At 36.8% G+C, this 14,371-nt stretch overlaps 1 protein-coding gene across 2 annotated transcripts in view; it reads left to right on the top strand.

The window, feature by feature from the left end:
• The window catches only part of EXOC2 (exocyst complex component 2), a 210,444-nt gene that overhangs the window by 111,794 nt on the left and 84,279 nt on the right, over window positions 1-14,371 (top strand). For both annotated transcript variants that reach the window (XM_051970780.1, XM_051970781.1), the window contains 4 exons: window positions 651-716; window positions 888-1,045; window positions 1,582-1,703; window positions 10,132-10,193. In XM_051970780.1, coding sequence (XP_051826740.1) covers window positions 651-716; window positions 888-1,045; window positions 1,582-1,703; window positions 10,132-10,193 — 408 coding nt within the window. The remainder of the gene's footprint in view (window positions 1-650; window positions 717-887; window positions 1,046-1,581; window positions 1,704-10,131; window positions 10,194-14,371) is intronic.

Below are 14,371 nucleotides of genomic sequence, written 5' to 3'. Positions count from 1 at the left end.
TCAGTGTAATGGTACAGCATTCAATATGGGATTTTTTTATTCCATTGCCATTATAACAAAAGTGCATTTTTCCCAAGTATACTACTGCCAGGAAGGAAAATTGGCTTAATGAAGAATTTTTCTTTTCTGTGGAATGATATATTAGAAAGGGATCACAATTCTCAGACTTTTTCTTGGGTACATAAGATGCCTTGTTCTGTCTCTGAATAACCTTCTTTCCTATAAGACTTTCTCTCATCTGTCCTCTAGTTAGTATACTATGTCTTTCCTTTCATTGCCTTACTTCCTTAATATGTGCATTATTTGTACTTTCTTCATTTCTTTACCACAAACTCCTTTACTCCCTGCAATCTGGTCTGTTCTTATCACTATTACAATTTTGTTTTCAAGTTACTAGTGATCTAATAGAGAAATCCAGTGACCTTTCTCAGTTGTCATTCTCCTTAATGAGAACTAAATATGTATGGTGTTTGACAGTATTTTAAAAGGAAAAAACCTCCAGAATACATGTCCCATTTCTAAGCTTTGCAATTTAATTATGTTTCAGTATAGTTTGTTTTTGTTTTTCAAATTTAACAGCTAAATCCAATATTTCACTTTATGAGTTATTTATATAAAGGTACATTAATACTCTCTTTTAAAACTTTAAGACTGCTGAGAAATCAGGACAAATGGAAAGATCAAAAAATGCCAGGCAAAGACAGCATGACTTCAAGGTAAGTTAAGCATGAAATTTTTTATGAAAGTGTTGCTTATTAAGTATTGAATAGAAGATTATATTTTTAATACTCATTTATTTGTTTTTCAAATTGGAGTTGATTTGATTCTATAATTTATACATAATTACACATATTATTTTGTAAGATGATTGTTTTCCTTTTTTTAAGAAAATGATTCAGGAAGTGATGTACTCACTTGTTAAACTGATCCGTGGAGCATTACTTCCATTCAGCCTAAAGGAAGGAGAACTAAGACAATATGGTGGATGGGAGATGAAGTCTGACCTCTCTGGTCAGTGGCTGACTCATGTCATCCAGACTGTAAGGTAACTCAGAATATTAACATATATCAATCTAACGGGGATGAAACATTCAATTTTTAGGTAGCATAAAATACATGCAATTCTGTTGTGATTTTTAATTACATTTCATTTAAAGAAGAAATTTTTTTCCTGTGGCATCCTCTTTTTTATGCTTCATTATTATCTGTTCTCCATTTGAACTGTCTCCTAACAGACCCTTAAATGTCTGTTTTTTCTCACCATGAAACCCTCAAAAATAATATTTAGGGGAAAGGCTTTTGAAGCATTTAAATAACTTGAACATTCTAATAGGCGTTTTAGATAAGATCTGCTTTTTCTATCTAATGAAAACACCATCTTATGATATGTCTTGTTCATTTTGTGTCATTCTAATCTCTGTTATTACCTGGATTTTTCTGTCTATATTACTGCATTTCTTAGTTTTCTAAGTGCCTTACAATTGCTATCAGGTATATAGACATGGAATTTGTTGATGACTTTGGCACAAAGCATTGTATTAGTAATCATCTTAAATATGGTTTCATTTATGTGTTTGACAGGCTTACTTATGAATCCTTGACTGCCCTTGAAATACCCAATGATTTGTTACAAAACATCCAGGATCTTATTCTGGATCTACGAGTACGTTGTATAATGATCACCTTGCAACACAGTGCTGAAGGTAATACAAAAACAAAGGATAATAATTCCTCTCAATATATTGGACTACTATCTGAAAGAATGTTGTATTCAAAGTGATTCCTAATCTACTTATAATCTAACATAACTTTGATAAATTTATAGTTGCTACAAAATTATCCTGAGCAGTATCTTAAAAATTTTTTTTAAAAATTGATTATTAAGTAAAAAACTTTGAGATAAACTAGAATCTTGTGAACCTAGCTATTCTATCCAAACCTGTCTGCTGACCTCCAGTCTTAACATCTCCAACTTACCTTCACATATATAGAATTGGATTTTCAGTAGACATCTTAAACTCAACATGTTTAAAATGGAACTCATTATCCTTCCTCTCTCTCACTTACCTATTAATGTCAAGATCAACACCATTTTCCCAGTCTCTCAGAAATGCAACCTAAGTGTCATCCTTAACTGCTCACTGTCTCATCCTCCACATCTGTTCTCAGATATTGCTGCCACTCTACTGCAGGTCTTTATTACCTCATGATTGGATGTGTGCCTGCCTAAGTCTTTTCCTGTTCTTATCCATCCTCTATTTAGCTATCATAGTGATATTCTTAAAGCATTTAGGGTTAAAACATGAGGTACAAGAAGCATAAAAATTTCAAGAAGAACCAGAGTTATTTGTGAGAAGAATCCTTCCAGAGTTAAGGAAGAAGAGCCCTGATAAGACATTTTTAATCGGGGTAATTAAATGAGCCGACACATTAAAGGGCTGAGTCAGGAGACTGATGAGAGACTTAAATGCCTACTCTGACTACACTCTTCTTCTCTCTTTGAAAGTTTGCCTCGATCAACATCTGCCACAACCATCCAGAAGCGATAGTGCTGCTTGCATTCCTCAGTGTACGGACCGTGCTGTGGGGGGAAAATAACAGCAAAAAACAAAAAATGGGGAATTGTTAAGGGACAGGACAATTTTCCGAGAGCCTCCACATCTGTGGATGATAACATCTGAAGGAGGCACAAGGCAGCCTTTGCTGACACAGGTGTTGCAGTGAGATAAATTGGAGGCAGAGGCAAGAGGAGAGAGGTCAGATAACGCAACAGCCTCTCAGTCAGAGAGGTCAGAGAACAGCAACTGCCTCTCAATCTCCTTGTATCATCCTCTCACAAGAGAAATTCCATTCTGGGTTGGATATCCAGCAGCCACTGTCAGGTGGCTCCAGGTATCCATATACACATGGATATGTATATGTGTATACATATACACACAATAGGTATATACAATGTACAACACATGTATCTGTGTGTATATCAGCTGTACAAAATAGACTTTAAGATTTCATATACTTTTGGCTCTTTGTATGTGCACATATTTTATGTTTGTTTGTAAAATGCAGCTAGCTCCCTGGAAGGCCTTAGGGTCAGCCAGAGTCAGGATAAATCAAAGTCCTTGGTCTTTAGGGGAAGAAGTGAAGGAGCAGGCAAGCTGCTACATGGCTTTCCAAAGATGTACCCTGGATTCTGGAATCCAGAATCTCCAACCTTTCTCCTCGTCCTGCCACCAAGTGACTCTAGTTTCTCTCCCCCAACCCTCCAATCCTTGCCTCTGATTACCTCACCACCACATATTCAGCAAGCCCCAATGGTGAGGAGAGCCATCATATCACCATCTCATCTAAATAGGTATATAGAGCCATTGTCTCACAATGAATAGGTAATTAGCCTTAAGTGCATGGTTGTCTGATTCAAGCATATCTTTTTGGAGTTTCGGCCCTCTAAATCTCCCGCTTTCTTTTCTTTTAGAACACAGGTGGTCATGCCTTCCCTGACTGATCAGGAAGAGAGATGAAAAACTCCAAAGGGAAGTGGGGAGTCAAGCCAGATATACAAACCCATCAGCATGGGAGGTATTACACAAGAACATAGCAATAAAGCACAGATTAGCAGTGATGACTCTCCCCACATTCAGTTCAGGCTCAGTGTGGTCTAACAGATATGAATTGTACGGGCAAGTAGTGATATAACAAACAATATGAATCAACATGGTATTGTAAAAGATTTCCAGAAGTCCTAGAAGGAGGGTATGTAAATAACAATCACACATACGCCTCCTTTAGCAGCCAAGAGATAGTCCAAAACCAATCTATTGTCCATTGCTTCATGTATCAGGGAATCCAATGATCCCCGCAAGATTTTGAAGTCCTGCAATAATCTTTTTATGTATTAGGGAATCCAATGATTCCTGCAGATTTTGAAGTTCTGCAACAGTCTTATTATGTATTAGGGAATCCAATGATTGCTGCAGATTTTGAAGTCCTGCAACAGTCTCATCATATGTCAGGGAATCCAGTGATTCCTGAGGATTTTCAAGTCCAACAGTTTTTGATATCCATGAGTCAAATGCCATAACTGCCATGCTCTTTCAGTGGTGGGCACAGTCAGTGACAGAACTGTCCGATATTTCTTGGGTCTGCTCCGTCTCTTTCTGATGGAAAAGGCGAATACGGCTCGTTGACACCCATCTGATTCCTTCTTCATCTGTGGAGATACAAGCAAACCCTCTCCCCCAAGCAGTTAACCTATCTGGTCCCTTCCATTCACCACTTTCTGGATCTCTCCATGTCACATGGCAATTATCTAAAGATAGTGGAACCGCTCACACTGGACACTGCCCTTCCAATGGGTTATAAAACCTGTCTGCTGGAACCTGTGCATCTTTGTCAAAAATCAAAAAGTTAATTGTATAAAGAGCTAAATTTAGAGATTCTCTAGCATTACTTGTGGCTCCTCCTTTCTTTTGTTTTTGGAGGAGTGTCTTGATGTCTCGGTTTCTCCTCTCTTGCCTATCCTTGAGGATTAAAGAGTTTGCCAGTGGTGTGCAAAATCTTATACTGTGCACAAAAGTGTGCAAAATGTTTAGAGGTATATGCAGGTCCATTATCTGTTTTTATTGCTTGTGGCACACCCATAATTGTAAATACTTGTATAAGGAATTCAGTGACCACTCGGGCTGTCTCTTTTGCTGCTGGTATTGCAAAAGTAAATCTTGAAAAGGTGTCTACCACAACATGGATAAAAGACAGACAACCAAAAGATTTATAATGGGTCACATCTATTTGTCAAATTTCATTGGGTCTCAAACCACGAGGATTCTTCCCTAGAGGGAGCATAGGAGCGTGGAAAGGAAAGAAAAGCTGCACAGGCTTTTACTATGCTCCTAGCTTCCTCTCTTGTTATTCCAAATTGTAAATGTAAATCTCGAGCAGCCTGATGGTATTTAGAATGAGATTCTTGGGCTGCTTGAAATAAAGGAGTATTGGCCAACATGGTTAGAAGGCTATCTGCCTTTGAATTACCACCAAAAATAGGACCTGGAAGTCCATTATGTGAGTGGACATGCAAGATATAATTCTTACCTGGGTGCTTTCTCACTTGCTCCTGAGGTTCCTTAAAGAGCTGATGTATATTAGAGGCTACAAATTTTATTTGGGCTGTGGCAATAATTTTGTACCATACCTACTGAATAGGCCAAATCAGATATTATATTTATATCTCCTGGATAATAAGTAAGAGCTAGAATGATTGCATACAATTCATTTTGCTGAGTGGACTGAAAAGGAGTTCTGACTACTCTCTTTATAGTTAAGTCACGAGAATATATAGTGCAAATGTTTGGATACATCTGTAAAGATAGTTGGTCCTTTAAGAGGAACTTTAGAAACCCTTTCTTCAAGAATCCATTGCCAATTATCTAATAGTTGGGTTATCTTTAATCGAGACCCATGTGTATAATTTGGGGCTGTGGCCAATAAAATTTGCCACTCTGGGTTGGTTTCACAGCATACATTAATCTGTGCATTGGTATAAGATGTGTATATTTTGTCAGGTCTTATCCAAGATAATTGTACTGCTCACTTAATGGGCTTTAATAAAATTCTAGCCACAACCACTGGGTAAGGAATAAGGCTTTGTTCTGGTTGTGCTGGGAGATTCACTCACTCTATCACACTGTCTCCTTGATGAAGGACTGCTGTGGGTGCCTCTTCTGTAGCAAAAACTGATATTTCCAAGGGTTTTTGAGTAACTCAACCACATTGGATAAAGCCAGTTCAACTTCTCTCAAAGCCTTTTGAGCTTCTTCTGTAAGCTGGTATGGTGAGTTTAAAGCACTCTCTCCTCTTAAAATGTCATAACCCAATATATCATCCATGTAATGTAATAACATTATTTTTGGAAAAGCTTTTCTTACTGGAGTAAGAGCAGCAGCAACATACATTTGACACAAAGTAAGGCTATTTTTCATTCCCTGTGGCAAAACTGTCCAATCATATCTTTTATAAGGCTCAGCTAAGTTAACACTGGGCACTGAAATGATTGCAATTGATAGGTAGTCAAGCCTAATACTGGACGCATCCATTGGATAGCTCCTATCAATTTCTGAAAGTCATTTAAGGTGTTTAGCTTCTCTGTTCTTAAGGAAAGTTTTTGTACTATAAGAACTTTAGGGTATACTTCATATCCTAAATATTGAAAAGGAGTATGTCTTTGAATTTTTTCTGGAGCTATGTGCAATTTGTAGTTCCTTAGTGTTTCTTTGATCTTTTGTAAACATCTTCTAACATTTGTTCCTCAGGTGCACATCCCAATATATCATCTATGTAATGTAATAACATTATTTTTGGAAATGCTTTTCTTACTGGAGTAAGAGCAGCAGCAACATACATTTGACACAGAGTAGGGCTATTTTTCATTGCCTGTGGCAAAACTGTCCAATCATATCTTTTATAAGGCTCAACAAAGTTAACGCTGGGCACTGAAAAGGCAAATCTTTTCATATCCTCCTTATCTAGAGGGATAGAATAGAAACAATCCTTAAGGTCTATAATCCGAAGAGATCATTGTCTAGGCAATTGAGTAGGAAATAGAAGTCCAGGCTGAAGAGTTCCCATAGTTTCCATCTGTTCATTTACTTTACTTAAATCAGTCAACATCCTCCATTTTTCACATTTTTTTCTTACAACAAATACTGGGGAATTCCAAGGTTGTAAGTGTCCTTGGTTAAGTTGTTCCTATACTATATCTAATAAGGTCTGATTTTTATCAGTAGCTAAGGGCCACTATTCTATTCACACTGATGTAACAGTTTTCTATTGAATAGAAACAGGTGAGTGTTGGCAGGCCATCAACAGCAGCCCTGCCTAAAAAAACTGAAGTACTCGTTTGTAATCCTAACTATTGTAAAATGTCTCTTCCCCACAGATTGATGGGAATTTATTCAACTATAAAAGGAGTAAAAACTTCTGTTTCACCTTCAAATGCCCATCTCAAAAGGGTAGCACTAACTTCAGCTACTATTGATCCTCCTACGCCAGACATGTAGGTGTCTGCCTTAATCTTTGGCCAGTGACTGGGCCAGTTGGCACCTCTAATGACTGTACGATATGCACCAGTGTCTACCAATCCTTCTAATAGTATGCTATTTATATAGATAGTGATCATAGGATGGTCAGCTGTAACTGCTGCAGTCCAGTATGTTCCAGTATTCTGTTGCTTGGAGTCAGAATCTGGGCCACTATCACCAGATTACTTATTAGGAGTCTGTATTAGTAAACCTGATGCTACTATGTCTCCTGGTTGATAAGTCACACGTTGTCTACCTATATTAGTGACTGGGATATTATCTGCACATTCCCCAGTTTTCCACATCAGTGTATGGATAGACAATTTTGTAAGAACTCTCAGGAGATGAAATGTCAAGCCTACTGTACCTAGAGGCAAAGGATCCATAGGTTGGAAAAGAACAGATTTTACCTCTCCTGGGGGATCTCAATAGTCCCAGCTGCATACAACTCTGTTCTCCCCAATTGTAATCCCTTTCTCCCATCAGGTTGCTTCCTGGCTGATTGATTATATAATCCTTTTTTCCCAGCAGACTGCTTCTTGGCTGATTGGTCATGTCTGAGTACTGAACTTCTAAAAACTCTCTGCATGTAGCATCGGCTGCCATCATGCCCCAAGTATTTTTTGCTTTGGGCCTTGGGTTTGAGTCCCCTATCCCATTTTCCTGAATCAATCTACATTCTGATGCCCAATGGAAGCCTCTGTTGCATTTTGGACATGGAGTTTTGGGTCTTGTTCTCCCACTCTGTTTTCTCACTCTGTCTCTATGCCAACATTGAGCTTTCAGGTGCCCCACTTTACCACATTGAAAGCATTGACAAGTCTCTCTGGAAGTCCCTTGCCACGAGGGACCCTGTCTTCCCATGTTCAGATCTTGGGAAGTCTGTATCATAGCCTGGCTGTAAAAGGCATTTGTGCCCACTGTGGCACAGCATCTTATGATCTCCTCTAAAGGAGCATCCTTGTGTAGTCCTAGTATAATTCTTCTATAAACCTCATTAGCATTTTCTTTAGCATGTTGCTTTATCATAATTTCTGTTGCTTCATTTTCACTAATAGTTCATAGGACAGCTGTATGCAGACATCCCACAAAATCAGCAAAAGGTTCATTTTGACTTTGTGCTATTTTTGTGAAGGCTTCTCCTCTGTCATGTTCACCTGGGAGAAAACCCTGTGCTTTAATAGCAGCAACAGCAGCAATTAGCTCATATGCTGATATGGAGTAATTAATCTGTGCTGAAATAAGAACCTACACCTGTTAGTTGGTCACAGGTGATTGGTGTATTAATTCCAGTTTGCCTATTTCATTGAGCTTGTATCCTACAGAGTTCACTATATTCAGAAAGCCACAACAAGTTTTGTCCAGGTTCTAAGCATGCCTTTGCTATAGATTTCCAGTCACTAAGGGTTAAAATTTTATAAGCCAAATTCTGTAAAAACATCTTAATGTAAGGTGATGTAGCCCCATAAAGAGTGCAAGCCTTTTTCAGATCTTTGGAAATTATCTTCTCCTGTCTTGACCTGAAGAGTTAAGCTATTCAATCACAGGATACATTTCTATTCTCAAATCAGCTGTATTCTGCCCCTCCTCTTTGGTTTTAAGTAGTGCCTTTTGCAATCTAGTCATTGGGGGAGGGGGTGGGGGAAGGAGGAGAGAGAGTGATTGCTGGGGGGAAAGGTGCTGTGATATCACTGCTCCTCCCACTCCTCCTCCCTCCACCCAGGTAGGTGAAGTTAATGGGGGAGGATCAAGAGACTGCTCAAGTGTAGATGGAGTTGAAGCTGGGCTGTGAGAGTGAGAATCACCACATTCTTTAAGTTCACTTAACTCCCCATGCCTTTGACGATATTTTCATTACCCTCTCCCTTCTTTTCCTCTTTCTCCTCACACTTCCTTATGTGACTGTTCTTAAAACTTTTCTTTTTTCTGTAACTTGTGGGATTCTTTAAGGCCAGTTGTATTATATTGTATGTATAGAATGTTTCTTTAGAAATTGAATCAGGACCTTTATCATTGTAATATTCACATAGTTGCTCTCCTACTAGTTTCCAATTATCTGCCTCTATTTCTTCTTCCTTGAAGAACCAAGGGGACATGCGTTCTAATGTATCCAAGAGTCCACCAATCTGCTCCCAAGTGACAAGCAAAGCTTGCCTCTTTATTAGTCTGAGTATGCTTTCTATAGAGCTTCTTCGGGGTAGGGGAGAATCTTTTCCTAATATCTGTCCCATTTCAGCTACAAAAGGAAAGTTACTAGTTTAGCTCTTAACAAAGTAAGTTCCCTGTTTGTCTATTTTAATACTCATCCTATTTCCTGATGACAGGGGACTTCAGTGAAATTAGGGAACTTGCCCCACCTTGGGCACCAAATGTAAAGTACAGACTAGCTCTCTAGAGGGCCTCAGGGTCAGCCAGAGTCAGGATAAATCAAAGTCCTTGCTCTTTAGGGGGAGAAGTTAAGGAGGTAGACAAGCTGCCACTTGGCTTGCCAAAGATGTATCCTGGATTCTGGAGTCCAGAGTCTCCAGCCTTTCTCCTCGTCCTCCCACCAAGTTACTGGTTTCTCTCCCTCAACTCTCCAAACCTTGCCTGTGATTACCTCACTACCACACATTCAGCCAGCATCAATGGTGAAGAAAACCATCACATCACCATTCATCTAAATATGTATGTAGAGCCATTGTCTCACATTGAATAGGGAATTAGCTTTAAGTGCTCCGTTGTCTGATTCAAGCATACCTTTTTGGAGTTTCAGCCCTCCACATTTGTTGATGTTTATCAAGTTCAGAATAATTTAAAAAATCTTTAAACCTAAAAAAAAAAAAAAAAGGAAAAAATGTGTCTTCATATTAGCTTTTTACTTCATCAGGAAATTATGAATAATTTCTATTGTCTGAATCTACCAAAAGAGACAGAAGACTTCTGTGATTACTAATGTCATTTGTTACTAGTACATCTAATTAAACCAAGCAAAATCACAAATTGACATGTTATCTTTGTTTCTGGGAGTTCCTTGAATTATTTAAAATGAAAATTAATTACATTGTGTTTCTTAATACAGATATAAAAAGACTAGCTGAAAAGGAAGATTGGATTGTTGATAATGAAGGCCTGACATCTTTAGTAAGTTTAATAAATTCTTTAGTTACTTTTTACATATTTAATATTGCTATTTTTTATGTATTTTTCCACTTATAAAGCAATATATTGAATTTTTGTTTTGTTTTAAATGAGAAAAAAATTTACTGGATTTGTAGCTTTTGACATTATCTAGTAGTGGAAAATTCTTTCCAAAAGCCGTTGTTACTCAAATTAGTAGTATAATATTGTCTCACCATAAAGCAAACCAATAAAGACAGTTTGTATTAGCCACACAAAGAGCAATAGTTCTGGAATCAAAGGACTTGGGTTCAGATCCCATCCCTGACTCTTACTTTTCGTGTTCCCTTGGATGAATACCCTAATCTCTCTGAGCTTTAGTCCTCATCTGTAAAATTGAAAAATGGCATTACATGTGCCTTCAGTCTCTTCTAGCTCCCAACCTATGATCCTACTGAACTAAGTCAACGCTTGACTAATTCTTGTTCTATAATTCCTGGTTCCCTGGTCTTTTATCTCCATTCACCCCTTGCAAAACCTTGACCCTCTATTACTCTCACTATGTGACTACTTTTCTGTTTTGTTTGCTTTAACTAGATATATCAATAACAAAGTATCTCACAGAAATCTTCTGCTTTTTTTGGTAGATTCAAATGTATTTTGTTCACTAAATTTTCCTGAAGTTAAAAAGCTGTTATGAAGACATATTGTTTATGTTTTTTATGTTTAAAGATTTTTATTATTTTAAACATTGACAAACATTAATAAACATGAATATTTGCATGTACAAAGAAGTGCCAAAAGTATATGAAGCCTTAAGTCTATTTTGTACAGAAATACATACATATAAATACACATATATTTTTTAAAGACTATAACATATTTGATGTATTTGTTTCAAGCTGTCTTAATTGTGCTTTTAAATTTCTTTTTGTTTTCTCTGGGAATTTTAAAAAATGCTATTAAACAATGAAGTTACTCAGTTGTATTAACTAATAAGCCCACTGCAAATTTTTTCTTATCTATCTCTATTGAATCTTCACTTCAATAAGATAGTCTTTTCTAATTGATTTCCTATCCCATTGAACACAGTTATTGTTGTAAGCCTTTTCTTCTCTCCTCAAGCCATCCACACCAATTCTCCAGGCTCCCCACACATACACACAGACAACAACCTCACCTCATATTTAACCCTCTAAAATAAGGCCATTCACTGGGCTTCTTCTTTTCTAGTCACCCTGACATCCTCTTCTTTATCATCTGTTATCCTATTACAGTTTCTTTTAACCTGTACTTTTAATCCTATTTCCTCCTGTATTCTCCAGCAAACTGCTTACATTGTCATCATTCATCAGTGTTCTTCTTTCATTATTGACTTTCCTAAAGCAACATTGCATATTTTTTTTATCCCTGGATTGTTGAGATCCTATGGTCTCTTATTTTTCCCATCTTACTGACTGTGTCCCTCTCAGTCTCCTTTTATGGGACTTTATGTCATGCTCACTAATTCTAGGAGTAGTTTTTCAATATTTGAAATAAAAATAGTTGTCAAGATGGCTTCTGAATTTCCTTCTAGCCAAAAATACATAACTGATCCTGGGTATGACTAAAACTAAAATTCCTATCTTTCTCCAATTGTATCTGTCTTCCACACTTCTCTAATATTTTCAGCCTCGGAATAATAGCTCCTCCCTATCATTTAACTCCAGGTATCCTCTCAATGCCAAATCCTGTCATTTCAATTTTCACAATATCTCTTGGATAAATCTCTTTCTTTCCATTTATTCGGCCAACTCATTGGTGCAGATTGTCATTATCTCTCACCTGGAATAATTCTGTTGCCTCCCAATTGGTCTCTCAAATCTTTCCTTATTCATCTTCCATGCAAATACCAAAGTGATTTTCCTAAATTTCAAGTCTGGCTCATGTCTATTCAGTAAACTTCAGTAGTTCTCTTTTACCTTTAGGATCCAAATATAAACTCTTCTGCTTGAAATTCGATATGTTTGACAACCTGACCCATTCCCATCTTTCTGGTCTCTAAAACCTTTCTTGGTCTAGCTATATTGAATAACTTGTTCCTAACACATCATACTATCTCTCCTATTCACATTCTTTCATGCCTGATGTCCTCCATGCCTGGAATGCCGAACCTCTTCATCTGCTTCCTGAAACCATTATTCCTTCCTAGATTGAGTTCAGACATGACACCTTTCTCAGTCTCCCCAATTGCTAATAGTAATAACTAGCATTTGTGTAGCAAATGTTCCAGGCACTGTGTTAAATGTTTTACAAATATTATCTCATTTGATCTTCATAATAACTCTGCAAAGTAAGTGTTGTTATTTTAGAATTGAGGAAACTGAGGTAGACAGGTTAAATGCGTTGCTCAAGATTAGACAGCTAGAAAAGTGTCTGGGGCTGTATTTTAACTAATTTTTCTGACTCTGGGCTCAGTGTTCTAGCTACTGTGCCACCAGCTACTGATACTTTTCTCACTAAGATTACCTTGTATTTATATTATATGTATTTTGTGTATATCTATATGTTTATGTTATGTCCTACTGACATAACATGTAAGCTCCTTGAGAGCTTTATTTCTATGTCTACCCATGCTTAGCATCATCCCCATAGCATGGTGCTTAATGAATGGTTATTAATTGGTGTTATGAAATGATCTTTCCTTTAAAATGATCCTTCTCCTGCATTTCCTGTTATAATTTTTTTAGTGTATAATTTTTAGGAATGCATTATGATTGTTTTGTAAACTTAAAATATTATTTAGCATCCTAGATGTTTCAGAAAAATTAAATGTACCTTAAATGTAATTTAAATGCATGAATTTATAAGCCTAGAAAAATCCACCCCAAAAAACATTTCTAACCTAGCTGCCAAGATGTATGTCTGTATTATAGAAACTGAGACCCACAAGGGTCTTTCTCAGTGACTTTCTCAATGACAGTATATACTCTCTGTAAGTAGCATAGCTGGTACTAGAGCCCAGGTGTTCTGGATTCTACTATATAGTCCAGCCTAACTTGTATATAGATGAGGAAACTGAAACTAAGAAAGACTTGTCCAAGGTCACATAGAGGTAGTGAGTGGCAGAGCCAGGATATGAACGTAGAATATTTATAGCTACCATGTTATCATTTTTTTAACTTGTCAACTTCTCTTAATTTCAACTTCTTTCTCTGTCAGATGAGTACATTTGTTTTACCTAATGTAGTCCTTGATGGGATGTTGCCTAGTGAATAAGGGGATGGTCTTGAACAGGAATACTTGAATTTGGATCAACTTTCTGACATACATGATTATGTGACACTGGGCAAGTCACTACTTTCAGTGTACTAAGTATCTCTATAATTCTATCAGTCAGTTGCAACCAAGGCAGCAATCTGCATTGAGGGAAAGTTTTCTTCTCTGGGAGTTTTCTATACCAATAAAAAACACAAATATTGTCTCTCTTCCATCCCTAACATAGTCCTGGTGAAGATAAAAGAGCGTAAAAAAATTGAAAAAACTTTGAAATCATTGTGAATATTTGAAAAAGCAAAATTGCCACTCAAAGATAAGGTATTGACATTAAAAACAAATCTTGAAAGAAAATGGTATGTGTATATACTTGCACATATAAGAAGGACCAGAACTATTTTTTTTATAAGACTAGCTATGCATGCATCATTCTATACAGTGTTATCTGCTGAATCTGGCCATATGAACACATACTGATTAGTATAGAAAAGTTCATGTGAAAATGTTTTGTAACAGTGAAATGATTACCTCAGAAACTTTTTTTGTAGTTAATTAAGTAAGTTTCTTATATAACAGTGATATCTTAACTATGAAGCAATTGATTTACTAGCCATACAGATTAATACAAATAATAATCTAAAATTGGATTCAGAGAAAGTAGGTGTTTTGGGGAAAGAAACAAATGACCAATGACCAGAATACTAGTATACTGTGTGAATGAATGATCCTAGAAAGTAATATATCTGACTATAGTTACTAAGTATATTTTTCTAAAGCCATTTTTATTGATCTAAAATATCATCACTGTAGATTTGAATGCAAATGGTATGAAAGTTCTTTAGCCAGACAGCACAGACCTCTCTTAATGGGTATGTTAGTAGAAACTCCAGTCTTTGGTCTTTAACTCTTAAAATGCACTGCCTGTTCTCTTTTCCCTCTTTCTGTCA

The sequence above is a fragment of the Antechinus flavipes genome, chromosome 1 (assembly GCF_016432865.1).
Source record: "Antechinus flavipes isolate AdamAnt ecotype Samford, QLD, Australia chromosome 1, AdamAnt_v2, whole genome shotgun sequence".
Taxonomy (NCBI): domain Eukaryota; kingdom Metazoa; phylum Chordata; class Mammalia; order Dasyuromorphia; family Dasyuridae; genus Antechinus; species Antechinus flavipes.
This window is presented reverse-complemented; position numbering and strand designations above follow the sequence as displayed.